The sequence below is a fragment of the Coffea eugenioides genome, chromosome 2 (genome assembly GCF_003713205.1).
Source record: "Coffea eugenioides isolate CCC68of chromosome 2, Ceug_1.0, whole genome shotgun sequence".
Classification (NCBI taxonomy): Eukaryota; Viridiplantae; Streptophyta; class Magnoliopsida; order Gentianales; family Rubiaceae; genus Coffea; species Coffea eugenioides.
The window spans coordinates 23,335,851-23,363,802 of NC_040036.1; the positions used below are offsets into that span (position 1 = coordinate 23,335,851).

The 27,952-nt window shown below is 38.0% G+C and overlaps 4 protein-coding genes across 4 annotated transcripts; all 4 read left to right on the top strand.

The window, feature by feature from the left end:
* The first annotated feature begins 1,626 nt into the window (after positions 1-1,626).
* Positions 1,627-7,476, top strand: LOC113761410 (endochitinase A-like). The gene is made up of 5 exons (XM_027304384.1): positions 1,627-2,821; positions 2,919-3,691; positions 3,770-3,859; positions 5,766-6,476; positions 6,633-7,476. Exons 1-5 carry the CDS (start codon positions 2,725-2,727, stop codon positions 6,756-6,758), a joined length of 1,797 nt encoding a protein of 598 aa, XP_027160185.1. The 5' UTR covers positions 1,627-2,724; the 3' UTR covers positions 6,759-7,476.
* Positions 7,477-13,251: 5,775 nt separating this feature from the next.
* Positions 13,252-15,448, top strand: LOC113759277 (probable WRKY transcription factor 9). Its single transcript, XM_027301843.1, has 5 exons — positions 13,252-13,476; positions 13,696-13,833; positions 13,923-14,297; positions 14,417-14,530; positions 14,723-15,448. Exons 1-5 carry the CDS (start codon positions 13,252-13,254, stop codon positions 15,446-15,448), a joined length of 1,578 nt encoding a protein of 525 aa, XP_027157644.1.
* Positions 15,449-18,910: 3,462 nt separating this feature from the next.
* On the top strand, positions 18,911-22,840 carry LOC113763069 (pinin). The gene is made up of 10 exons (XM_027306763.1): positions 18,911-19,172; positions 19,346-19,456; positions 19,573-19,638; positions 19,735-19,908; positions 20,003-20,116; positions 20,914-20,985; positions 21,108-21,191; positions 21,278-21,378; positions 21,686-21,770; positions 22,142-22,840. The coding sequence occupies exons 1-10, from the start codon at positions 19,101-19,103 to the stop codon at positions 22,529-22,531; spliced, it is 1,269 nt and encodes a 422-aa protein (XP_027162564.1). The 5' UTR covers positions 18,911-19,100; the 3' UTR covers positions 22,532-22,840.
* Positions 22,841-24,224: 1,384 nt separating this feature from the next.
* Positions 24,225-27,929, top strand: LOC113763429. The gene is made up of 2 exons (XM_027307245.1): positions 24,225-25,332; positions 27,393-27,929. Exons 1-2 carry the CDS (start codon positions 24,631-24,633, stop codon positions 27,477-27,479), a joined length of 789 nt encoding a protein of 262 aa, XP_027163046.1. The 5' UTR covers positions 24,225-24,630; the 3' UTR covers positions 27,480-27,929.
* Positions 27,930-27,952: the final 23 nt, after the last annotated feature.

Below are 27,952 nucleotides of genomic sequence, written 5' to 3' on the forward strand. Positions count from 1 at the left end.
AGCCTCCTTAGGCTCCCCCTCCCTCCTAGATTAGGATAGAGTAGATTATACAAATGTATCAATTTCTACTAAATTCTGAACCACTGCCTTTGTCCTTAGACTTGATGGAGGTGGGAGATCAAGTGTTCAATTTTTATTTTTCACCAATTGTTACAATATGTGACTTATCTAAAATATTCAAATGAGTGCGCCGTGCATCAAACTGATCGGATTGTGGTTCAGTTTTCATTGGTCCCCATAGGTCCAGTTGGATCTCCCTTTTACAGTAGTAGGATAATATAGATAAGACGATGATGACAAAAAAAAAAAAAAAAAATTCCCACTAAAGTCTGAGCAAAGATTTATCCTAGGGTTTCTTTTTTGAACCCATAATTCTAGTTCCACATTTGAGGAAAAGAAGTTTTAGATGAGGAGATGAGTCAGTTGCCAGTTGGTGTCCAATTTGCTTACGGTGCAGACAACTATACTGCTAACACATATTATTAATTTATTATACAGGACATACTTTTGGGAAATTTCTTTGCTTTTTGGTCAAATACTTTGCTACTTTTTGGAAACTATAGATGAGATGAGGTATTCAGTATTCATTCTTGAGGTATTTACCATCTGTTAAGGCACATAATAATAATAATAATGTTCCATGGACGGGTCAATTTATACTGCCAGGGTATTTCTTTATAACTTAAGCAATAAGTAAAAACTAAAGAATCTGAAGTAGAAGTGCAGAGAAGCACGTAATTGGTGTAGATTATAGGTAGCTCACTAAACCACTCCACAAACACAAGAAGTGACAAAGGTTCAAAATCATTTGGTTGGACTTGGGGCGTTGTTGAAAGTTTCAAAGCCAATTAAACAAGAATGACACGATGAGCTGCAAAACCAAACAAATGAGCCATAGATTAACCTTAGGTACCCTTAGCAAGTTAACATCAACAACAAAACTACTCAAGCAGGCAAATTTAGAACAATAAGTAGAATCAATCACATTTTCATCCTTAAATATATTCACTTAATTTCAATTTGAATTCGAATATCATTTTTTGTATACCTGACATATATTTAAGGGCGATACTGTATGCACTACGCTGCGAGTATATACAAGATAAACTCTGATAACTATTCATTTTGTAAGATTTAAGACTTCCAAATTTCTAAAATTTAAGTATATTCATCATTGTTTTCGTCTAAACCTTAAACACTAATTTTACACCAAGGAAGTAGAGTAAAAAAAAAAAAATACAAGTTTTGGATTTCGGTTGCATAATTCAAACTAAACTTACAAAAATTCCACCATTCATCGGAAACCATTTGCTTAATTTCTTTTTTCTCAATGATACAAGTGATTTGAATTTTAAATAATTAAATTTAGTATAATTTAAGAGTTCAAAATACTTGTTTCCCCAACTCACCGTACTCAAAAAGTAGGGATGTGGAATTCCTTAGCTTAAGTTGAAATAAAATACAGGAAACCTTAACTCTTTTTTTTTTTTTGTTGGAATCCAAAAGATAAAAAGTTTCCTCGTATTCACACGATTTATAAAACATCACAGCATTTTACCTGCTCAAAAATATATAAATACATATCAGTCTTCATTGTTTCTCTCTTTCTCTCCTGTGTCACACGAATACACAGATAAAATCTTTCTTTCGTCTTCCCCAACAACAAAGCCCTCCCAATCCTTCTCCCGGCGTCTCTCTTTACTACTACTGCAACTTTCTCTCTCTAAAACTACCAAAAGCGTCCGCCAAATATTGCATAATACTACTATATTCTTCCCTCTTTTGAAAAACAAAGAAGGTGAACACAACTCTTCCTTGGCTTTCTTGTTCTATCCTTCCAGAAACTTCCATAGCCTGAAAAGGGCAGAAAACAACAAAGGCGGCGTCTGCCCAGACCCAAAACGGCGCAGTATCGTTCTTTTACCAGACTCTTTCGGGGTATACACATCAGTTTTTTCCTTAATTGTCATCAACCCCGCTGTTGCTGTGTTAACGAATTTAGGCACGATAATCTGAAATTTTCTTATACATTTTTCCTGGTATAACTGGACTGTTATTGCCCTTAGGGTTTTAAAGAGGGGATATTTATTTCTTTTGATCATATTGGTGCCTAGGGTTTGATTATTTTTGCTATTCTCTTCATTGGGTTTTGGTTTCCCCCAAGAAGGAATCATTATTGTGGTTGTTTTGCATGACGGAAAGGCCCATTACTGTCTGGGTTGTGATTCAGGGTACTTGTTATTTTGTTTTTGGGGAAATATGGTGGCCTTGAGAAGCCCTTGTTGAACATCAAACAGTTGGCCTTGGGCACTGATATAACAGATAGATAAAGGAGTTTTTCTTGTTCTTGGTTTTTGAAACCTAGTCGAGCTATTGCCCACTCGACTGGCTTACACTAAATACATAGGTGTACAGTACATAGAGGCGGAACCCAGCTATTGTTAATAGAACAGTTCAGATTCTTTTGTTATATTGTAGCCATGGAAGGATTGAGATAAAGATGTTGTGCTGACAATTCTAATAATTTGGTAGTTAAAGATAAGCCATGCGTTTGAGGGGCTTTTTGGGTTAGAATAGGCTGAAATTGGTGTTGCATTTTTTAGAATTTTACAAAGACAGTTAGGATTGTCAGGGGAAATGTGGTCGGACATGAGGAAGCTGTTGGGAATTTAAGGGAAGTTGGTTTTTTTCCTTTTAGTTTCATGAACATGTGCTGTGTCAGCTATGGAAAGAAGTGAACCCTCATTAGTTCCAGAATGGTTGAAAAGCAGCGGAAGTGTAACTGGAAGTGGGACAACATCCCATCCACTTTCACCATCAGGTAAAGTTTTTGTAAGCTTTTGTTTAGTGATTTGTTGTTCTTAAATACAAGTATTTTATGTAATATGATGTCAATATCTTAGTTTTGTTTGTTATAGATGATCATGCTGTATCAAAACTTGCTAGAAACAAGTCCTCGGTCAATCATAATGATCATGAAATAGGGCGATCTTCTGTTTCCGATCGAACTTCCGCATCATATTTTCGCCGGAGTTCCAGTAGTAATGGTTCTGGTCAGATGCAGTCGTACAGTAGTTTTGGGAGGAATCACCGTGGTAGGGATTGGGATAAGGACCTGTATGAGCCTCGTGATAGAGATAACTTAGTTGTTGGAGGCCATAAGCACCGGGATTATTTAGATCCACCTGGTAATAATTTTCCTGGCAATTTTGAGAACGATGGATTAAGGCGTTCTCAGTCAATGGTTTCTCGGAAGCGCAATGAGGTTTGGCCTAAAAGATCAATAGCTGACTCAAATTCTGCCAGTAGAAACAAAAGTACTGATGGAAATAGCCTGCTTGATAAGGGTGATTCAGTTGGCACTGTACACAAAGTTGTATTTGAAAGAGATTTTCCTTCCCTTGGATCAGAAGAAAGACAAGCAACTTCTGAGGTAGGAAGAGTCCCTTCTCCTGGATTAAATACTGCCATTCATGGTTTGCCAATTAGTGCCTCAGCTATCATTGCTGGGGATAAATGGACTTCAGCTCTGGCAGAGGTTCCTGCAATTGTTGGAGGTGGCGGTACTGGACTTTCACCTGGGCGACAAGCTTCGCTGCCTAGTTCTGCTTCTTTGCCCTCAAGCACTTCCGCTGGTCTCAATATGGCTGAAACTGTTGCTCAGGGTCCTCGTGTTCAAGCTGCCCCAAAGGTACCTTTGAATGCTTCTTTGTTTCTCAGGCATTCTTCAGATTCTTTGTTGCTTATGCTATTTCTTTCTATAATCCAGATAACTTCTGGAACACAAAGGCTTGAAGAACTGGCTATAAGACAATCTCGCCAATTGATTCCAATGACTCCATCAATGCCTAAACCGTCGGTAAGAGTTGTTACAATCTTTACTTGATGTTAGAATGCTTGGTTATTTATATTGCTTTCTGATGATTGCATTGCTTTTGTTATATTTTGTTTATCTTCTCTAGCTATTATTTTAATTCATCTCTTAATGTTTTGTCTGATGAGAGGATTCATTTTGAGAATGCCCACATCTCTTGGTCACAGTGATGTTAGAAGGGAAGTGTGTGATAGATTCCATTAGTTGCAAATTAGTAATGAGATGGGAACTAGAAGATTCTGTGGCTGTCAGATTCAGGTTATTCTTTATTTCTTGTTTCACAAGTTCGGCAAATTATATAAAGCTGTCATGCTTGACAGCCTGTATGTTTATAAGTCTGTTCAAGAGTAATTCACATGTACCTGTGTAGTAGCTATAAGGACAGTGTAAACTTGGGTACAACTTGGAATATAGAGGTGACAGGGGACTACAGGAAGTTGTAGCTTTATATATTACTCATTTTTTCTCCTTAATTTAAGTAGTTAGCCGTTCTGAACTTTGGTGTGTAGTAAGATATGTTATACTTTAAGTGGTAGCCTGTGCAATGGATTTTCTCATGAAACATTAATTCAAGTCCATTAATCACTGTTAAGTATGGTTTTTGGTGAATGGACTTGGAATGAATGTGTCATGAGAAGATCCATTTCCAGTATCAACAGGTGTCTTAAAATAAGGTCGAGTCAGCTGTGGTGAAGTGATTGTTGATTGATATGTTCTATTTCTTTTATCCCAAATTCAGCATTTTATTTTCCTTTTGTACAGAAGCTAGGGGTATTTGTGCTGCATATCTGAGTGCTCATCATGTGGATTGGCAGATTTTATTGTGTGAATGGACTTCATAGAGCTACTTTTTGGTGCAGGCTTTAGAGAAAAATTGAAGAGGCCTAGATTAGAAAGTGAAAACCTATGAAATAATTTAAGCTCAGAGAAAAGTATGATGAGTTTGGCCGTAAAAAGTGGCAAAATATCCTAAAGGATTAATTAGACACAAATAACACATAGCTAAATTTTTAAAGTGAACATGATTTTCACATCTAGGTGTCAACATGGACAAGGTAGGTTTGCTCTATTTGTTGTCATTCGTAGAATCCTTACTTCTACCCATTAGATTTCTTCCTTGACATTTATAGCATAGCATGTGGAGCCACCCATTTTTTGATAGTATCAATGTTTTGATCTTGTACAGTAGGAAAAAAAATGTATAATTTTTTTAAAATTTTATTCAGTTAATATCATTTTAGTCCTCCAAGGTGATAACATATCTTCAGCACATTGTTTTTTAACACAGAAGGAAAAGATGCACTAAAGTTCACTAAATGACGATCAAACCCATGGAAATAGAATGAGATGGCTCTTTTTCTTTTTGTTTCTTAGAATGAGATGGGAACTGTAAGGAAAAAGCAAGGGAAGTGGTTATTCAATTGGTTTTTTGGTTGTTTCATTAAGTCCGTGCCCATTCCCATGTTTGTTTATGGTTTGTGGAGGCGTGGTTGCTAAGGATATTTTCCATTTCTTTCTTTTCGCTTACCAGTATTGAGTGAGGATGTAAATAATTGGAGCCCACCTCACCTTTTATTGGCCCACTATGCAGAATATTTGGTGCTTATAATGTTTTGTCCATAGTCTTCCATTTATTATCTGACCCGTTCCTAATATGAAATGAAAATAAACTATAAGGAAACATACTCAATGGGAAACTGTCTAATATTATTGTTGTCATTGTCTTTTTTGTTGTTGTTGTTATAATTTTGTTAACGGAAGTTATGATTTGATCTATGTAGATTTTTTACTAAGATGGTATTATAGGAGGATCGCTTTAGGTGGTTTGAATGCTATATTTAGTCCACCTACTACATGCATTTGAGGTCAATGTTTGAAACCTTTGTTTCAGATTTTGAATTCTTCTGATAAAGGAAAAGCAAAAGCTGGACAGCCGCAGCATCCAGTTTCATCTCCTCTTCTGAGTCCTTCATTGCGTGGCGGGCCTGTTAAAACAGATGCTTCAAAGACAAGTAATGCTGGAAAGCTTCTTGTTCTCAAGCCTCCAAGAGAGCGGAATGGTGTGTCTACTGCTTCAAAGGATACCTTGAGCCCAACAAGTAGTACCAGGGCAGCAACTTCAGGCCTTGGTGTTGCGACATCGGTGACTGGATTGGCTACCTCAAGGGGCCCTGCAATCAATCCTGTTTCCCCTGGTGCTGAGCGCAAGCATGCCCTTCCAATGTTGGAGAAGAAACCAAGTTCTCAAGCTCAGAGTCGAAATGACTTTTTTAATCTTATGAGGAAAAAATCTATGCCGAGCTCTTCTTCTGTTGCAGACGCTGGTTCTGCTGTGTCAGCCTCGACTCTTGATGAGCCTGGTGAACTAGAAGTTACCCCTGCTCCTGTTATTCCTGAGGACGAAGATGTGCCATCATTAGACCGCCTGAATGGTTGCCAGCATACTGAGAATAACTTGTTCGGCAACCATTCAAGATCTCTTCCACTGTTTTCAGAGGAGGAAGAGGCTGCATTTTTACACCAACTTGGTTGGCAGGAAAATGCCGATGAGGATGGTCTTACGGAGGAGGAGATTAATGCTTTCTTTAGGGATTGGAGTAAGGTACGGTATGGTTGTAATGGGTCCAAGAATTAAGTATGCTTTTAGTAGTCAAGAGGAGGTTGTGGATAGGAACTCCTCTTTAACTTGCATTGAACAAGCTAGCTATGTATGCCCTAGTTTCTTTAATACTAAACTAGTATGTAATTTTCTTGGCAGTATATGAATTCAAAGCCGTCCTCGAAAAGTTTACAAGGAGTGCAACCGAAGTTTCCGTTGCTGCTCAGCTCACACGGTGCTATTGGTGCTATTTCTTCTGGATCTGACTCGAAGTTGGAGTCTTGATTTTACCGAACTAGTGCTGGTTTTAATGGAATTAAGTTGGGGAGGCATTTTTAAGGATTTTTGACTTTTTTTTGTTCTTTTCTAGAGTATTCAGATGGAAAATCGCGAAATTCAGGTAGCTACTGCAAGAAGAATCCATGCATTTTGAGGGAAGTGAATGGTAGGAATAAGAAACAGGTGGACGGGTTCTGATGATGACTTACTGAAATGTTGCTTTGCCTGCTATAAGATCTTAGAAATTTTGTGAGCTAGGACTTGGGATGAGAAATATAGGAATAGGTTACTGTAATGCTGCTGCTGCTGCTGCAGCTGCAAAATGTGGGTAGATCAGTTTTGAGTTTTGAGGAAGGGTTAAATCCAAATTGATAAGATATGGTTTCTTTATTGGGTTAGAAAGGGGAAAAGAAGAAAGAATAATTTTTGGGAATCTTCACTTTCTTTTGATCTTATCCGCAACTGTTGATTATATAGTATTATTTAAAGTTAATGCATGGAGAAGGCGAAGCATTGGAAGGGTTCATGCAAGTGCCGTCTCCCTCTCTCGATTTCGTCTGTTTAGAAGTCTACAATTAGTTAGTATTTGATATGTTTGATAAAAGTGCAAGCTTTTCAATGCCATGCCGGGCCGCTGTAAACATGATGGAGTGGAATGGAAAAAAGAGAAGAATGATGGTAAAAAGCTTGCACTAGCATTTTGCTCTTAATCTTCTGGAAATTTTCAATGAAGTTCACGGTCGTGTCAGAAAATATTAAACTGGGCTAGCCCAATCTTTTGATCCGTTGCCACAATTACCTTGCGACTCTGGTCACTTGCAGGCCAAGTTGGGTCTATCGTCAGAACACCAAATTCTTCTGTTCAGTTGCTTTATCACGCCATTAAAAATACGAATGAAGAAGAAGAAGAAGATCTAGTCCAAAATAATGGCTAGACGTGACGCGGACCGGGAAAGGACGCATTCTCGAGGTCCCTGAAACTGGGTAAGTACCAACTTATGAATATTGAGAGGGGAAATGAAACGAAACTTGGAGAGTCTTTTTTTTCTTTTTAAATAAAGAGAGAAGATGGAAAACCAAAAGCAGCAAATGGTGACGATCCAAAATGTTTCTTCGTCACTCGAAGGTTTGCATTCATTCCATGTGCAACTGCAAGTGCTCTTTGGATCGAAATTTGATATTGGCAAAAAGTGTAGAGAGGTCTAAGGCAGACGAACCAGTAGTGTCGGGTCAACTATACTTTCTCTTTCTTTATGCATACTATACTAGTATAACATATCTCAGTCCCCAAGAATTGATTGGTCCTTGATTAACTCCCACTTTTTTTTTTTTAAATTATGTAATTAAAAAAAGAAACTGAATACTAGGAGTCTTTCCATGTCCATAAGATTGAATCAAATAATGAGTGGTAGCAATGTTGGTGGAACCGTCTTCTTCCCTTTTTTTCTTTTAGCGAACTGCATATATACTTTATAATTTATTACTCTCTTCTGTTTCACGGCATAACTCGTGATTTTGAGAATTTTAGTGTATAAAATAAGGATTTAAAATTGGTATCGAAGAATATTTCTCAAGCAACTTTAATTTGAAATAACAATCAAAAAAAGAGTCCATGCATTTTTTTTTTTTTTTTCATATGACTCCAAATAAGAGAAAATACTTTACAACTGTAAGAAATTAAAAAATATATATAAGAAAAAGGATGATCTTATTCGTTGATGTAGCTAGCGTCTGCTCATTCTTGCGGTCGTCATGTTGACAAAACGATGCCGAAAATAAAGGAAGATCAAGTCATCTGGAATCATATTAAGCCGTGTCAGACAAGTTGACTAGAACAGTTTAAAAATGCACATGAGTACAAATATAATATTCTGGGTGGTGACAAAAGGGAATGGATATGAAAGATACCTCCATGGTATGAAACTGGGATTAATGTATCATGCTTAGAACAGGCTATGAATCACGCTATTGACTTCACTTGGAGTACCAGCATTTGAAAGACGGATTGACTTCCTTGCCCAAAAATGGTTTCCCTCTTGTCCTATATTTGTTTCCTAACATGCTGCCTATGAATATCAATCTAGCTTGTGCCAGAACAAATTAATAGTTTGAAATCTACAAAAAAAAAAAGCCTTTCTTTACTGTATATAGGACAGGACAGGACAGTATTATCCAATGGGACTTTTATACTCGTGCCTTTATACATACCAGTATATAAATATCAGCCATTTTTGCCCAACCTGTCATGTTGCCATATCTTCTTGTGCGGTGGAGGAAGAAAAAGGAGAGGAGCCAGCGTGGTGACTTGACTTCTATCCTCTATACGGTGAAATGGTCAAGCTCTCTCGTTCGATGTATAAGATAAAACTTTCCTAGTTTCCACCACATTTATTATTTGATGCTGAAGCGGACATACAGACGCAGGAAGCCATACAACAACATTGGTCAATCACAAACTACAAAAGTCATGAACTTGGCCGTTAGGTACGCCACATTGGGAGAGTCTGTGAATTTTCCTTGGAAATATTACAAAGGACAAATCTGTTTAACCCCATGAAAATAAACAAATCGTTTATCTAAATGAAGACAGGAAATTGATGGCAACGCAACGTTTTTCGGACTATTTATAGTCTTTGAGAAATTAATGATATCCTCTCTTCCAATGGCTTTTATTCATTTGGTAAAATGTCTTTTCACTAAGCAACTTGATAGGTTTTAGAGTTGACACATCACCTTTTACTGTCCGAGTATTTGACAGGTTAAACAAAGAATCTTTTGCTTCTTGACGCTTGAGTAAAGCATAAGTATTTAACCAACTACCTTTGGAGCAGTTGCATTTAACCAACACCTTTAAAGCATAAGTATTTAACCAACCTCTTGGATGCAATTAGGGGATCAAATCCTTTGATTTGCATTTTTTTTGCAGGATTTTTTTATAAGTTTCACCGGCGGGTGCAGATGCACCGATTTGATCCGATGGTGGTTCAATCTTCTCCAAATTTTTCATTAGTCCATTTGGATCCATCCCCTCCCTCCTAGTATAGAGCAGGAGTAGGTATAGTATAGAATCTATCGCATCGATAAAAAAAAAGAAAAAAGAGCAAAGCATAAGTACAGTGTCGTATGAAAGTTGTTGAATTCAGATTTGGAGTTAATTTCAACCAATACTTGATTGTTTGTAATCATACTTTCTCTTGGATTATCTCCCTCGCTTAGCTGATAATGTAGGTAATTGAGTCGTGGCCAATTTTACACACACGCACACACATATACACACACACAAAGACATATGATATATAGGGTTTTGGACGTATAAATACAGAACCTACACTCGAGAAAAAACTAACGACTCTTTATCTTATGAAATGTCTTATTTGAAAATTAGATTTCTCAACGCACCACACCTTCCTAGAGGGTTCCCGGTACAAAGTGCAATGGGGATCTCCGCCAGTTAATTTATTGCTGGATTTTTTAGGGACTTGCACGGTTCCACTAAGACGGATGATCATCATTTTTAATTAAGGCTAGATCCATAGGTGTTTATATGATGAAGTATCTAAAAAGAAGGATCAGACCTTGGTCAAGAAGCTCAAGAGAGTGGAACAACCTCCTTGATTAATTAGTAGGCAATATATATATATATGTGCATGCATGAGATGAGAGATAGAGAATTGGAATCGATTTACAAGCTATGAACTCTTTCCTGGTTTTGTTTCTTTCCAAGTGCTCATTGGACTGTCTTATATACTATAGAATAATCAACGTGGGAATTTGCTGCGGCGACGCTTGCTCTTCCTCTAAGTCCACGCTCACACATCTTTTCCTGTGAAAGTCGTCTCTTTCCATCCAACTACTACTAATCAAGAAAGTGGGATAGACAGATTTCAACGAACTCTTGCTTCTTCTTGAATCTCAGGTTTTTTTTTTCCCTTCTTCTTTTTGGTGGGGTATTATTTTTTCCTCTTAATCATGTGATGAGCAATAAATATGGTGGATAATCCGATTAGAGGATTTGGTGTTATATTTGTGTAAGTGAACCTTCTCTTTCTCCATTGTCACTTCCTCTTCCTGTTACTTACAAAGATTCTCGAAACTGGCAGTACTAAAACTCTTCAATAAATACCAGTAGCATAACAAAAGCCAGTTAAAATTTTTGTCCAAGTAGCCTGCAGCCTTAGACTTTTGGTTTCTTCTCCTTGGTGGTTTATGTTTCGAAACCTAAATAATCCTCCAATAAGGGAGAAGAATGAATTCCATAAATGGACTTCAGCAACTTAATTTATTGGTCGGAAGCTATAGATTTTTATTGGTCAGATTCATGCTTCAACAACCTAGCTTGTGCTTTTTGAAGTTTAATGGTCAACAAACAAGCATGGAGATTTATCCATCAGATCAAGCAGTCCAACTAAAACATGGGTACGAATTGCATGAAAACGTGATAGACTTGGGATTTATACTCAAACCAAACGAGATTAATAATATTAAGCCCATTAATTAAGACTTTGATCAACGAGATTAAACAACTCAAGATGATGACTATTAACTACATTTGGACTCAAACCAAATGATAGCGCGCAATTAATTAACAACTCAAGATGATGGACTTGGATTCATACTCAAACCAAATTCTCATCAAACGTTAGAAGCTTAATTATATTGATCAATTCCAATGTCAGTTTGCATTTTTCAGGTTCCATCCGTCAAAAATTCATAAAGGAATAATGCAGTAATTAAGAATTTAATTTAAAAAACTTTATCATGCATACTTCGAACAATTGCTTAAGCTCCCATAATAAGCTCCGAGCCTGAAGAAATCAATGCATCTCGATCAGGTTACATGCACAGCCATCTCAGAATACCGATAATCTTGTTTAGTTCATGTCTTCTCAACATTGGAGGAGGCAGCTAAGTTAATTAAACAAATGAAATCTTATAATCATAAAGCGTGGAATGGTGTGTGAGGGTATCCCAGTTGACAATTTCATGATCTGATCCCAAGGCCCTTAATTTTTATCCAGCTGTGGGATTTCGTACAGGGCTCGAATTCCCTAATTAAATGGATGAATGACGTCAGAACTTTCCTCCCTGATTTCCCTTTTAGCCTAACAAGATTTGAATCCTTGATCCATCTGCATTAGAGAAATACCAGTATTCAGTATATAAATTATGTGCTGGCGGCAGACTTTGTGTATGTATTGGATTATTTGCAAATTGCTTCAAATCATTACCAAAAGAACAAGGGAAAAAAAAAAATCTTCACTTACATATCCATAAGACTAGAAAAAATTTTCCGTGTAAATTGTATCTCTGTTTATTTGTTGTATTAGAAAATTGCCAACATAATATTTGTTCCTTGTAGACAGAGGTAAATCCACGGTGTGCTGTGTGGACTATTGTTGCCAGAGCAGAAGGGGCAAAGACTGAGTCTAGTGTTTAATTCTTGCACATATTTAATAAATAGTACAACGAGAAAGTGGAAACTCCGTTACAACTATTTCTTTTGCATTCACGACTAATCAAAGACAATTGATATGAAAAGATGCATCCCTAATTCTAACAAAACATGAAAGTTACAACTTTCTATTTACAATAGATTTGTATTATATATATATATAGAGAGAGAGAGAGAGACTACACTATCTTGGTCTATAATTCAACAAATAAAAATAGGGCTGAAAATAAGTTTCAACCAATTCTACAGAGGTATGTTTAGCATTAATTTGAAAATTAAAAGAAATGTTTGAACTTGACTTGTATTTGAAAGTTTTTTGAAAGAAACTAATCGAGTTTGGTATGAAATTTCAGATGTATATTAATGGAGAACTTGGTTTGGCTTATCAAAGCACCGAGTTCAAACATATACAATCAATTATGATGAATTAGGAATGTGATTAAAATCAATTATGCCTATTCAAGATACAAGAATATTACTATATGTTTGTTATTTTGAGTTAAAGAAGGGAACTATAGGTATATTTTTATGAAATTTATTTGTCTTATATATTCTAGAACATGTCGAGTTGAATATTGTGAAAATTGTTATTGATTTGTTAATATTTTTAAGTTTGAAATCATGTTTAGGCTTGAATTGATGTCTAAACAAACAAACTTCAACGAATTTGGGTCAAATCGATTACCAAACTGCTTATAGCTAGGATAAACCCCATGTAGCAATATGGTAGTAGTTCTTGTTAGGGGCACTTTAGTGATTATACAATCTAGGTAAATATTATGCCGCTTGTATGGGTTATTATTATTCTTGTACTTGCTTATGAAAATATTTATGGTGTGATCAAAGATCCAGTTAAAAAGTCAAAACTAAGATGCGTCCTTGTATGTCTAATTCTAATTATACGTCTTAGAGACGAGGGAATTGACTTCGGTGCCTCAAAAGAAGCACAGAGAAAATTAAAGAAAGACAAATAATTAAAGCAACAAAGAAAGGGATAGGCTAGCTAGCTGCTGCAAGGAAGTTTATACTACTTCTCATTTGTTTTCTATGGGACCAGAAGAAACTGGAATGGAAATTGATCTATCACTCAAATTAGATGCTCAACATGAAGAGAGAACAACAGAAGATCAAGATGACCATCATCGCCAAGAAGTAGGAAAATTTCCAGCCGAAGGAAAAAGAGAAACAGAAGTTGAAGGAGAAGCCGTTGATCAAGAAGGTCATACACCTGTGGATAATTCCGTATGTGATGAAACTATGAAGACAGAAGAGGTATATCTCGTGTTCTTTGAAACCCCGACCGCCATCTTTATTTCTAACTCTCATGCATGTGAATTCACTGTAGAACTGCGTGTCAGAGTTCATGTGAATCCCCGTAACCCCACATCCTCAATCTAAAAGAAATTAAAGATTATACATGTATCAGTCTTGATCCAATCCAATAATTAACAATCTGAACTACTATAGATGTTTGAAACTTTGTACTGTTAGATATCAGTATTACAGCAGGAGATGGACCGCATGAAAGAGGAAAATAAGGTGTTGAGAAAGGCAGTAGAGCAAACTATGAAAGATTACTATGATCTACAAATGAAATTTTCTGTTGTCCAACAAAATATTCAAACCAAGGTAACATCTCCAGTGGAGTACTATTAAGCATCTAGATAGCCGAGGAATTTTGTTTGAATATTTTGATGGAATTCCTTTGATTGTTATAGGATCCAAGAACTTTTCTTTCGCTTACGGGTAATAATAACAGCCCCAGTCATGAAGAGCAAAACAAAGGAAGTCCAAGATTTTTAGAAATGAATCATCAAACACCACCATCTACAGCTCAAGAAGATGATGCTAAACAACGTCATGAATTAGGGCTGTCGTTGACGCTGCAAAGCAGTAGTACAAGCCAAGAGAAAGAAGACGAATACATGGGAAATATTGAGAAAAAGGAAGATACCCCAAAAGCATTAATTACACCAATGCAAAATAAGCTACAAAGGAGCAGCAGTTTAGGAGGAGGAATCTCCAACCACCTTTCTTCCCCTCCCAACAGAAAAGCTAGGGTTTCTGTCAGGGCCAGATGTGAAGCTGCCACAGTAAGTTTTGATAATTATTTAGCAGTGCTACATATGTTGCTTAGATTTTGATCAAATCTTTTCATGACCTCATTGAGTTCAGAAATGGGAAATGATAAATGTTTTCTTTCATTTCATAGATGAACGATGGATGCCAATGGCGAAAATACGGCCAAAAAATTGCGAAAGGAAATCCTTGCCCGCGAGCCTACTATCGTTGCACTGTAGCACCAGGATGCCCAGTAAGAAAACAGGTAAATATGTTTAGAAGAAGTTGATTTTGAATCTTGAATTCTTTTAGTCCTCATGTACAGTGTATTGTGTTTGTTTGTGTGTGTGCGCTGTGTGTTTTTTTTTTTTGGGGGCCCTCCCTTTAGGCCTTCTTAATTTGTCATCTACTGTTAGATTTGTTTATTTTATATGTATGCGTGTACATATAAGTGTAGGTGCAAAGATGCTTGGAGGACATGTCAATCCTGATCACAACCTACGAAGGAACACACAATCATCCATTGCCTGTGGGTGCAACAGCAATGGCATCAACAGCATCAGCAGCAGCATCATTTATGCTATTGGATTCTAGTAACCCTCTTTCATCAGATGGAATAATGTCCAATTTCAACCGATCAGCTCCATTTCCTTACCAGAGTCCTCAGTTCATAAATCCATCTTTATCTTATGCATCAAACCTGATAAACATTCATCCAAATGACCCGTCTAAAGGGATCGTTCTTGATCTCACGCATAATGTTAATGCTGACGCGAGACAATTTCCCATTGCTAGCTCTTCATCACAGCAACCGAGCCATTCTTGGATGCCTAAACCACTACCAGGGAATTATATTGGAAACAATGCTACTAATATTGTCAGTGATCTTTTCCCTCGTCAACTAGTGGAAGGTGGGATTGGACCTAAAGGCGAAGGAAACAAGTTATTGGCTGAAAATGTGAGTGCAATTGCTTCTGATCCTAAGTTTAGGGTTGCTGTCGCGGCTGCAATTTCCTCCCTCATTAATAAGGAAACCCAAACTACTACCACTAGTCATCCTCCTATGGCAACTTCTTTAATTCCCACAAGAGATGGTGAGGGTGGTGGTACCTCATCAAATAGCAAAAATTGGATTCTTGAATCTCTCTCCACAGGTGGTAAGCCCATTCAAAATTCCCCATGAAAATGAGATGCTGATGTTGATTCATTAAAGTTTTGTTCAAACACAGATTGGAGGATCATACTACTACTGTAGTTGTAGAAAATGTAATACTTACGAATTTAAGACTAGTTTTTTTTTTTTTTTTGGCTTTTCCCCTATTTTGCACTTTAGTGAACTTGTTAAACTCCATCAATCATCGTGAAAGTAAGTTTGTTTTACCTTTTGATTTTTTTTTTCTCTCTTGTATCCATTTGTAGCTCTTCTCAATTAGCTTTATTTACATTCAGAGAGTGATTTACTTCCTTTCTCTTTTGCCACTGAAATACAGCTAAAAATATGAACACCTGCAAATAAAGTCGGTATTGCAATTATGCAGCATTCTAATTTGGTTTCCCACGAAAATGATCATTTTTTGTTTAGCTACAATCTTTACTATATCAAGCTAATATCTACGAGGTCCCTTGACAAATATACATCGTATACCTTATTTTTCTAGTACTGTTATATATCTTGAGCAAGAACATAACATGCTGCAATTTGACTAAGTTCATCCATTCAGAAATGTTTGCAAGTGATTAGGTAACTAGACTGCTATATATTTATGGTCTACTAATCAATGGCTACAGTAGGATTACCATCTAGCTCACCACTAACCCTCATCTAATTTGCTTCACTTTCTAGACTATATATGGCTAGTGCATTGTACATCTTTCTCAATTTCTCATATTGAAACAGCCTTGATTTATTTGCATGATGAAAGAGGCCCAATACAAATTCTTTAGAACTTTCAGTTAATCGTGATTTTGAGGAAGTATTTAAGATAATAGAACCTACAAACCAAAAATGGCTGTCCATCTGTATACTGGTAAATCTTCAAGCACAATTCCCTCTTTCGGGAGCTTTCATGTTTAGGGCACCTAATAATATTTAAATGTGGTGCAATTTCTGTTATTAGATACCAATTCAGATTAGGGAGGCAACATTGTGATAATAGGTAAAAAGTGGAGGCTGATGAGGTTGTTCAGCTCTCTGAAGAATGATACACCAGCGATGGACGTGGCCTATCACCTACGAGGGGAAGATTTTCCTGTAAACAGCCGTAATAGTTCATTTAGCTGGCTAAGGAAGGAACTACATAACCTTAGCAATTTAAAGCCACTAAAAAGGTTGTTCAAGTGGAATTTAGTATTCAGTAATATTCCCATCCTAGCACTACTGGCTGCTAGAAGAGGATGTACGGATTTAGGGTGTTGAGTTGCCACCCCACAACAAAGGGGAAAAGCTAATGAAATAGGTGAACCATTCATTAATTTCTCTGAATTTTCATGTGTAGTTTCTAACTGGGGTATATGGATCCGAGGAACTCATTTCTTGTCCCATATGTACTTTGAATTTTAGCTTAGAGCACCAGAAAAACGCATTAAAAAGAAAAAAAAAGTGAGTCGTATATCAAATTATAGCATCACATGCCTCCTTTAAATGGTGTATATCTTATAAATACCATAAGGTAAAACTTATATTTTTGGCGTACTTGAATAAGAGATTATTTGAAATAACATCGAACCATCTTCTAACTATCTTCTATTTTGTGGATTAAGAGTAGAGGAATCCAAATGAAGAACTTTAGGTCAGCTAGTTAAACTTAAACACAGGAACGGACACTTGAATTGGTGCATTTTTGGCTGCAAGTATTTGAAGGCAAAACCCTCAAGAGACTCTCTCAGCAGTCAGCACTTAGGACTGACTTAATTATTATCTTTGATCACCAGTTATTGAACCCCTTCTGGTGTTTGAAAAAGGATGTATAGAACATTCGACGAATTATTTTCTTGGTAGTGCAAGTTTGATCATGCAGCACATTCATCGGATTATTTTCTTTTAGAGCTTCCTCTTTTACTGGCTAAGGCAAAAAACAGAAAGCTATCGCCTATGAAAATGAGATTATTTTGGGTTAACCTGAAAAGCATGCAAGAAATGAGAAAGATACTGGACAGAACTTTACCACTGACCCCCAAAAAAAAAAAAAAAAAGCAAACTTCGAATTAAAGAATAAATGCATTGCAAAAGGAAATGCTTTACTACTCAAACTCATACATCTGCTGAATTGCAAATTAGTGAATTTTGCAGAGTGTGGCCCAAGCCCTCGTGACGGATCAAGGCTGAAAAACTGTCAATAGCAAAATCTGCATGGGTGGACGGTGGAAAGAAATTGCATAGGTGGAAATTAGGCTTTTGGTCCAATTCACCAAAATTTAATTTTTTGTGTGGTTAAGAATTTATTTTTAAAAGCTTTAAAAACAGTAGATACCTGACCTAAATTCCATTCAAAAATTAAAATTGACACAAAAATTTTTTTGACGTACTGGTCCAATCTGCAATAGGTAGTCTCCAGCAACAATACTCAAAGGCCCAACACCACTGAGCATATATATTGGTCCAGTTAGTAGGCATCGTAGCAGATCCTTGACGCTGGGTTTGCTATAGCACAGCCCAACAATATTCTAGATCGCGATCACGGAACCAAGCTAAATTTTGGTTTTTGAGGCATGTAAAAGATACTCAATAAAATCAATAGCTGTGAACAAACTATTGATGATGACTTGTGCATGTAGCATCTAATTTCTGTCTTTGTTTTTTTTTTTCCCCCTTTTTTGAGAGAGTCTTTGTATGTTTTGAAGGCCGATTTTTTCTTTCCTCGTGAGATGGTCTACATAGAAAAATATTCCTCCAAAAGTTTCTTAATCAATATTCATATTTGAGGGAGAAAGAAAACTTAGGAATATGTTAAGTTCGTATTCCTCCATCCTAAATTTACACCAACCGATGTATTGATTGTTTTGTATCATTAGTATTACTGATCGATATTGAGCTGATTTGATTGGTGACCAACTGGATCGAGAAGATGACCAGAGTTGAATCTTTGGAATCACTCCAACGCTCAACTCAAATCTAACCTAATTTAATTACTTTGATACGTTAAGGGAATAGTAAATGTGTACTTATTTAAGGATTACAAAATATTTATGCCGAGATTAATTCTAAATGCGTGTTAAAATGGCGTAAATCAAATTGACTCGTAGGGCCTAATTCATCATACATCCACGTTATCAAACTCTATACAAGGCGGGAAGAATGATATAGGGAATGGAATGTAACGAAAGATTTCGAATTCGAGACCTTTCATTTATATATATGAAAATAGAAAATTCTAGATGAGATGCGGATATAAATAGAATAGAGACGTACCTAAATTTGTATAATGTGTGAATTTTGAATAAGAATTGAAGGGGTGTGAATTTATAAAGTTAATCTAGTAAAATTATAGATCTCCTAGTGTAGCGATTTGATTTGACATACTTCGGATAAAAAATAATTAAAAAACATGTTGGGAAAAAAAAAGTAAAAATTTGTGTCCGGAAAACTACCATCCAAACGTGAATTATTTTTTGCTTAATTAAGCGGCCAGCCAGTAGCCTGGCATAGCAGGTGGTGAGACGCGAGCGCCGAGGGTTTTGGTGTGGTGCTCCTCCAGGGCCAGGCACAGGCAGGATTCAGTCCCAATCTACATATCATATCAATTAAAGCAGTGCCAGGTGAAGTAGCGGAGAGACATAGCTGGGCCTTTTCATTTTTATTTTGATTTTTTTTTTGTTTTTTTACCATAAAATATACCATGGCTGCTGTGGAGAAGACTGAGGAAGAGCTTCGCAAAGAGATCGAAGAACTCCATCGCCAACAGCGCGAGGTTCATCTTCATCTTCATCTTCATCTTCTGCCCAACCTCGTTATCTTTTTCCCACTAATTCCAGCCTTTTTACTTCAAATTTATGTCTTCCTTTTCTCCATTCATATTGCTTGCATGTGGAATTAAACTCAAAACAATTGCTGTAATACGGTTGTTTTATTCATCTTTCTTAGATTACCGAGCGGCTTCGCGATCCAAGGGGTCTCCGCCGCGGTGCTTTATCCGTCTCTGCTCCTCGCAATTTTGCCCCTAACGGCGGCCGCCAGCGTGGCTTTGTTAGACCTGTAAGTCTTGCCTTCACCCCTATGCCCTTGCCTCTACCCCTCAATTGCAGACACATTTTACACCAAAGGTTTCGTTACTTGTTGGTGTTAATTTTTTATTTAACTGGGTCTTTTAGGCTGATAGGACCGATTCCGAAGACCAACCTCCTCCCAAAAAGCGACTTTCTTCAGCTGTCTTCAAGGTTTTGTCAAAGGAACCCTAACCACCTTTTGTTTTGCTGCCACATTTTATTATTGCATATTGAGATGCCTGAACTTACTGTTTGTTGTCAATGAAGGTTGAGGATGGAGAGATTGTTGAGGATGCTTCCTCTCCGGCTGCTGCGAAAGAAGTGGCAAACAAGCCTGCTGATGTGGAACAAGGTGCTGGGAATTCAGCTCCTACCCTGAGTGAGAGGAAGCCCTCCAATTGGTCTATGAGGGATGCTAGTTATCAAAAGCCATCTAGAATGGTGAAGTGTCTTAATCCGTTTTCAATGATGCACTGTTTGTTCTCTTAATGTGGAAATTCGAAAATTTGAGTTGGTCTTCAATCATGTCATTTAGGACTTTGACATTCCTCCAGCTGAGCATGTTCCCAGAGTATTGCCCAAGAATGAGGATCCTAGTTTGGTTAACAGGAACAAGAGGATGCTGAACCAGCTTCGTGGAACCCTCGAGGTATAGCAATTCAGTATATCCTCTTTGTTGCATTGCAGATGTCATTGGTTACTTAACGATTTGAGTCCAATTTCGAATGTCTTTGTTGTGTTTAAATGAATTAAAACGAAATGCGAGTGATGCTATTGAAGCGTGCCATAGTTGTCATCAGGCACTTAATCATTTGGATTTGGTTCTCTAAATCTTTCTTCTTTTTAAATGAACTAAAACGCATTGCAACTTGCAAGTGATCTTATTTAAGCTGGTTCTATGAAGTGTAGGTATTGCAATTTGTTGAATGTGAGAAGCTTGCCTCATGTTGGCTGTTTGAGCCTGTCATGGTTTTCTTTTTTTCTTTTTTTTTTTTCACAGAGTGTACATTAGATTACAACTTTTTGCCTTCAGACATGGACAAGGAGGCAAAGTTTATTTTTCTTAGTAGTACATCGAAACTTAACTGCGAGATGGAAGGGAGATAGGGATAGCCTAATTAGGAGCATGGCTGAGGTGTCAAGATATCAACCATCTAGGATGAAGTGGTGGGCCGCTACTTCTTGGCTGTTATTTCAGCCAATAAATTTATACCCGATCACTGTGTATTCCTCTCTGCTAAAGCAAGAGGACTTCCCTTTGGTTCATCTCTGGTTGATCATATAATATTTGTGTACCTGATAAATTGATATTTGCTTGAACAATTATGTGGTCACTACACATTGCAGTATTTAGAAAATGGAAAAGTATCAGGTCCTATTCTTTTCCGTAACACATCTGAATAAGGAAGTCAGTAATTTTTTTTTATTTGCTTAAAACACTTCCAGAAGTTCAGAAAAGAAGACATGCAACTTTCTGGATCAGAAGCATACATGCGTAGGTCAGATTCACTCAAAAGGGTGAGTGCTTATTATTTCCTTTATAATATTTGTATCAGTGGTTTTTGTTGCCTTGGAGCTGCTATGCTTTTGTTTGAGTCAAGTATTTAAATAGTAAACAAGTGTCTGGGGATGTATTGCAGGCTGAGCAAAGGGCACGTGAAGAAAGCGAAAGGCTTAGACAACAAGAGCGCGAACAGATTGCGGAAAAGCGGAGGAGAGATTTGGTCTGTTTTTCTTATATCATGTGTTTTTATCGTTCTTTGTGACTCTCTAAAACTGTCTATTGGATTCCCCCTTTTTTCTCTACCAGACTCTTAGAGCTCGTGTTGCAGCCAAGGCAGAAGAAAAGAAACTGGACCTGCTGTTTCTTCGGTGGTGTGAGCATCACAAAAAACTTGGCAATTTTATAAGGTGTGTAGGATGGAACAGTTATGATCAAGCTTTTGGAGATGAGTCCTTTTTACTTTTAACTTGGTTGTCACCTCTGATCTAATTTTTTATTATGTCGCTTACTGCAGGTTATTTCTAATTTTGGTCCAAAAGTGTCCATATTCACAATTTTATTGACACGAAGATAAGTTTCTTCTCGTGTGGAGAATGTTGAAGCAGTTGATTGATATTTGCTTTCATAATTTGCAGGAATTTGTGTTGATCAAACGTGTTCATTTAACATGTTTTATGACTCTTTCTTTACTTTTTCTGGGTGTTTCTTTTTTAGGACAAAAGCGGAGCCTTCCATATATTACGCTTTTGCCAAGCCATTGGATGAAGATGTACAGTTGGTTGAGCAGGAGAAAGAACAGGTGCGTTCTGTTTGCAATTCCTGCTTGTAGACTTGGGTATTGTTTGCCTGTGCAAAAGCGACAGAAGAATACAGAAACTAATTAAGCTTATTATCTAGTTTTGATGCGGGATATAGGAAGCAATAATTAGCACTAACAATGGTTAAATTCTGTCGAAGAATTGTTCATAGCCCTCCAGCACCAGTAGAACTTTATTGCATTTCACTGTTGGTTGTCGGAATTTATGACTTAAAAAGTTCATAATAGACGTTGGCAGCGATTTTTCAGTATAACTGTGGGGATTGTAGCTAAAAAATTAATTTTGTCCAACATTTTTTTTTTTGGTATCAGTGTTAACGATTTACTGGTTCTTATTCCCTGGGTATCATCAGATGTTTCAAGAATGGAAAGCTGCAAGGAGAGAGGAGCTGTCTCAATACCAGAAACAGATAGTTGAGCAGTACGTGGCAAATGTTGAGAAGGAGCTAGAGAGGTGGCAAAATGGAAGGAAAGGTAGGAAAGCAAACAATGAAATGGCAAATTTGCAGGAGACAATGGACAAGGAACTTGAGACCCACAGGCTTGAGCATGGTCCCAAGACCAGAAAGATTCCTGGTGGAACCAGCAATGAAGAAGAGGAGGATGTGGAAGACATTAATGTTGGGGAGGATGATATGATGGATGATGTTCTGGATGTTGATGAGAACAGCAGGAGAGTTGATGAAATAGCATCAAAAGCAGAAACTGGAGATGGGAGTCCACAACCTGAGAACAAGGATTAGTAATATCTGAAGCCTGTCCTAGTTATTTTGTAGGTTTTGGTCTGGTAGTTTCTTGTCATTTGAGTTTTTCTTGTTACTTGGCTTCTATTTTTTTGATAGGTATGGTTTTATTTAACTAGATGTTGAGTATTGTGTGTGTTCTTGTTTAACCCTCCAGTTTTGTGGTGTCAAACAATATTCGACTGGGAGAGGTGTGCTAAATTAGTTGTATACATACATTAATTGGTTTTTAAGCTTTTCCTTCTAAAAATAGTTCCTGGGATGGCTAGATACTTGAAGTATTAGCGGCCTGACGCAGGATGTTTTGGACATTCCCTGGAGCGTTGGGTCGTTGGATGTTTTAATTTCAACGCAATCCTTGAGAGCGTTTACGTGTGATATTTTGTCATGTTGATGCCGCCGCTTCGGTTAGCTGGTGAGTGCGGATGGATGGAACTCTGGGGGGCCGACTTTCGGGTGAGTTTTGGCTAAGCACTAGCTAGCACTTTCTAATGCGATCCGGTAGTTTGTGGTGGTGAATTATTTGGTTAGGAATAGACAGAAAGTCTGAGAATATTATAACAGCTTCGCTGTTAAATTGTGGCGTTACGTTATTCAATTCGTGTACTGCATTGATAAAATTTTTATGTATACAATGGTAGCAGATTGTACGAGTGAAATATATACATATCTATATCACTGCAACTTTAGTACTATCTATTATAGAGTCCAAATTGCGATAAATTTAAAGGAGTAGGTTGAACGTTAGTTACCTACAAAAAAAGGGTGAGTGTATGCAGTTATGCACAATCTATTTAGCCTCTACTCTTCTAATGCACGTCAACTAAATGAAAAACTGAACACGGGAATCTCTTCTACTCATGAGTTTGTTTTTTTTTTTTTTTCCTCTTTCCCTTTTCACACTCTTGTCCAAAAACCAACATTTCTGCCCAAGCCGCCCGAGCTGGGAAGCATTCCCACTAATTACTAGAAACGTAACAAGTCGTTCCTAGGAATCATTCATTATTGTCCCACTGGGAAGAATTCTCGTGTGAGGGTAGTCTGTTTTTATCTCGAGGAAAAAGGTTTAATATTTGTGCTAGTGTATTGCTAGTCAACTGCCACTTCACTAGGACTAGTACACTGCATCAGAAAACGAAAGTGTCGTTAAGAGTCACTAAACTGATTATTGTTTTGGATAAAAACAGAGAAAAAAAAGGGAAAGGTTTCGCACAAATTGTCTTGACAAGACACACAGGGCAATAGTCCTAAATAAATATAACACTGAGACAGAGCACAAAAACACCAACTCCCTCTTGAAGCAGAGAGGATCAACCTTGCCTCCCATTAAAAATTGTCACTTAAAACGTGATTTCTCTTAAATTTACATGATTGCTTCTCCATATGCTTTTTTAAACGGGTGTTTCTCTTAAATCTATGTGGATGCTTCTCTTACATTTATATGATTCGATAATGATTCAGTTCACGTTAATTCATCGTAATTTTGTTGAATCACCCTCTTAATATAAATTAGACGTAATTTTGATCACCCTCTTAATATAAATTAGAGCAGGAGTAGATGGTTACAATAAACCAAACAAAAAGAAGCGCAAAGAGTCTCAATCCCATAATAAATAGTAATACTCAACTAATAAAAGAATATGGCTTTGAATGAATGGGTTTGCTGGGAGGTTTCGATTCCAGGGGCCACCCACATCATGCGTATAGTGTATAATAAGGACACATGCATACATGCACATAATTGATAGAGTAATACCAAGTAGCTCACCTTTTTGACATTAACCAAACACGGCAACCACACTGCTTTACTCGCTCTCATTTTCTTCTTTATTTTTGTTCCCACTTCTTCTTTGAGAGCCTTAAGGAATAAGGAGGAGGAGGAGGAGGAGGAGGGGTTCTTTTCTATCTTTTCCCCTTCCCTGTATATCTCTCTTGGAAAGCAAGCAAAGCAAACATAACAGAGTAAAGCAAAAAAGGAAAGAAAATACAGCGACAACAACAACAGAAGAAGAAAGACCGACCGACCCATTTGAGGACGTGAGGTGGGGCTCCCCCCCCCCGCCCCCCTTTCCAGTTTCCACCTCCCATTATATACTAAAATGACCTCCAGACCACCCAACGCCACCAACGGCACTCACCACCACTCGCACCCACCACCACCACCACAACCTCCCAGCAACACCACCAACGCTACCGCTCTTAGTACCCACCAACCCCACCCTCCTCCTGCTCCTCCTCACTCCCATTACTTCCCACCTCACTCTTCTTCCTCCTCCTCCAAGGCCTCCTTCAAAGGCTGCTGCTGCTGCCTCTTCCTCCTCTTCTCCTTGCTCTTCCTCCTCGTCCTCGCCGTCATCCTCGTCGTCGTCCTCGCCATTAAGCCCAAGAAGCCCCAGTTCGACCTCCAATCCGTCGGCGTCCAGTATCTCGGCATCAACTCCAATCCCAATCCCACCCCAACCCCCACCTCCTCCTCCTCTGCCTCTGTCTCCCTAGCCATCAGGATGCTCTTCACCGCCGCTAACGATAATAAGGTCGGGATCAAGTACGGCGACTCCAAATTCACGGTGATGTACCGGGGGATCCCTTTGGGACGGGGCACTGTTCCTGGGTTCTACCAGCCCGCCCATAGCGTCCGCCAAGTTCAGACCACCATTGCGGTGGACCGGGTCAACTTGCTCCAGACCGATGCTGCCGATTTGCTGAGGGACGCCACCGTCAATGATCGGGTTGAGCTGCGGGTGCTGGGGGATGTTGGAGCTAAGATCCGGATTCTTGGCTTTACTTCACCTGGGGTGCAGGTTAGTGGATTAATTTATTAGTAGTAATTTCTACTCCCCATTATCACTGCGAACAGTACTCCACTACCAAAATTTACCATCCTCCAATTAATTATTGCAATTGTTGTCGCAGCCCATTATCACTCGAAGCCCCCCACAATACACCAAAAGAAAAAAAACCAGTGGTATAGTTGCTTTGTAGATTCTTTCTGTAAGACAAATTGCCAAATGCTCTTTCCAAGGACTGAGAATTTTAGTAGTGGCGTGTCCCATTTGTCAACGAATAAACAGTACTAATCACTAGCATAGGAAAACAGACATTATTTATTATCATTTGACAATTACTTATAACGCTATGGTGACGAGGACTGAGGAGTGTGGAGGGCTTACTTTACTATTGGTTTTCTCAGGTCTCTCTGGATTATGGGTTATGGGAAAGGCCTCCGCAGCCGCAGGGGGGACGGGGTTTTGGGGGAGGAGGGTGTGTGGGGCGTTGTGGCCAGGGAGGTTGTTGTCGGCGTGGGGATACCTAGTGGGAGGGCTCCATGTGTAGAAAATGAAAGTTACTGTGGGGGTGCTGTTGCTAAGGTACGCCGGCTGCTGGATTCCCGTTGGCTAAAATACGCGGGAGTTGTTGGCTGAGTATTTGCATTAACGATAGTATTACCAGGCCTGTTAGTAGGACTAGGATTATTAGGCTGCCCCTGGTATGGTCCGCTGGTCCAGGTAGCGGTGTCAACGGGTGAGGTTTGGGTCCGGATCCGACTCAAATTCAATAAATTTTTTTGAATTTGGGTTGAAAAATAATTTTGATACTCAAACTCGGACCGTACTCGTTTGCTTTAACAAAAAACGGGTCACATACTGACATACAAAATATAGGATTACGATCCATATCCCTGAATAATATATTAATAATTATAAAATATAAATATTTTTAAATACATTCTTTTACCAAATTAACAATTTAATAATGACTTTGTAGATTGATTTGTGGTTAGTTTTGGATTGACTATTGCGAGTTATTAGTGGTTTAGTTTTGTAATTTGATTTATTTAAGTTTGGAGATTGAATTTGTTATTGGTTTTGGATTTAATTTTAGAATGTTTACGTTTGAATCTTCTCTTTTGGGGGTAGACTCGGACTTGGTTCTAGGATTTAAAGATCCATTGAATATACGGGTCGGGTCCTGCTCTAATACATAAAACGGGTTTAGATATGAAATTTTCAATTCCAGTCCGAATCTGATCCGTTGACACCCCTATGGTCCTCCAGGGACTACTACTAGGAGATTACGGCTGGCTGGATGGATGTCGTCAGCTTCTTTTTTTTTTTATATTACTATTATGCCATTAAATTAAATTACTATTGGGGGCCATTGGCTTAGGTTTACTACCGTGTCTCTGTGGCATTAGTACCGGTACCCTTGTATTTCTGGGAGGGATGTGCTTCGTTTTTAGAGTGTCATTAATAATTCTTTCTGTGTTTTCTTCTTGGGCTGGGTATGCTAAGCTTTTCTTTTTTGGATAGGTGATTATTATTGGTAAATAAGCTTCCATTTGCCTTGTTTATCAGTTGGACCTTTTGCTTAATTTAATGCTTGTCATTCTATTGACTCCTCATCAACATATACTACTTATGATGTAGTATCTATCTCCGCCTCCGGTTGGACTGTTTTTTGTTTCTTTGCTTTTTGAAAAACACCCAGGGGATTCAACTGTTTTCTGGATCCGTGGCAACTCGTCACCGCAACAGGCGCGTGCATGCTTTTTTATTTTTATTTTTTTTTAAAAAAAAAAGATGATGTGGAAACTTTTTGGGCAAATATAAAAAAATGGGATTCCCACAGAACATGCTCTGTGCATGTGCTAGCTAGCCGCTTAAAAAGACACTTGGTAGTAATTTTTGTCCCACCGATGGATTAGATGCTTTCCGTTGTTTCACGGAAACAAGAAGATAAAAGCAAAAAAAATCTTGAAACATTTGTTTGTTTTCTGCTCTCTAGGTCCTGTGCAAAAGAGACTACTGTTTCGGTTGGTCTAATGATTGAATTTGAATTGTTGGGGGGGGGGGGGGAGCAGGTATCGGTTGATTGCGCAATAGTGATCAGCCCCAGGAAGCAAGCACTCACTTACAAGCAGTGCGGATTTGATGGCCTCAGCGTATGACCTGCTCCTCTTCAAACGGACCTCCACCGGTTCTCTTTTTTACCCTTTCTTTCTTTCGAGAGGGAGTAAATTAAAGAAGACTAGGAAGAATACTTTTTTTATTATTTGCATGGTTGAATTGAAAGAGTAATTTTCTTTTAGCCACCACCGCGACCGCACATGGACGGACGGACTCGATTTATTTTTGGTTGCAACAACTTCAGAATACCTGATTAGTCATCACTAATTCTTAATTACTGCTGTTATTAGTGAGGCAAATGTTTATAAAGAAATGTAACTCATGAGAGCATCTTTCCTTTCTTTTCTTTTCAACTTCTGTGCTGGTTTTGTTGTAAAAGTTTTGGAGCGATTTTGTGGATGGAGGAGAATCTTGGGGTTAATTCTTTTTAGATGTTCCGCCCGCCTCCGCTTATGAGTAATGATTGAAGATAGAAGAGAATCTTGGGATGATGGTCTCTTGCCTTCTTGCTTAA

Coding starts and splice junctions, on each gene's coding strand:
- LOC113761410 (XM_027304384.1), top strand. CDS start 2,725: ATGGAAAGAAGTGAACCCTCATTAGTTCCAGAATGGTTGAAAAGCAGC. Junction 2,822..2,918: donor CCATCCACTTTCACCATCAG/GTAAAGTTTTTG, acceptor TGTTTGTTATAG/ATGATCATGCTGTATCAAAA. Junction 6,477..6,632: donor TCTTTAGGGATTGGAGTAAG/GTACGGTATGGT, acceptor TTTTCTTGGCAG/TATATGAATTCAAAGCCGTC.
- LOC113763069 (XM_027306763.1), top strand. CDS start 19,101: ATGGCTGCTGTGGAGAAGACTGAGGAAGAGCTTCGCAAAGAGATCGAA. Junction 20,117..20,913: donor AGCTTCGTGGAACCCTCGAG/GTATAGCAATTC, acceptor AAACACTTCCAG/AAGTTCAGAAAAGAAGACAT. Junction 21,771..22,141: donor TTGAGCAGGAGAAAGAACAG/GTGCGTTCTGTT, acceptor GGGTATCATCAG/ATGTTTCAAGAATGGAAAGC.
- LOC113759277 (XM_027301843.1), top strand. CDS start 13,252: ATGGGACCAGAAGAAACTGGAATGGAAATTGATCTATCACTCAAATTA. Junction 13,834..13,922: donor AACAAAATATTCAAACCAAG/GTAACATCTCCA, acceptor TGATTGTTATAG/GATCCAAGAACTTTTCTTTC. Junction 14,531..14,722: donor GATGCCCAGTAAGAAAACAG/GTAAATATGTTT, acceptor ATATAAGTGTAG/GTGCAAAGATGCTTGGAGGA.
- LOC113763429 (XM_027307245.1), top strand. CDS start 24,631: ATGACCTCCAGACCACCCAACGCCACCAACGGCACTCACCACCACTCG. Junction 25,333..27,392: donor TTACTTCACCTGGGGTGCAG/GTTAGTGGATTA, acceptor GGGGGGGAGCAG/GTATCGGTTGATTGCGCAAT.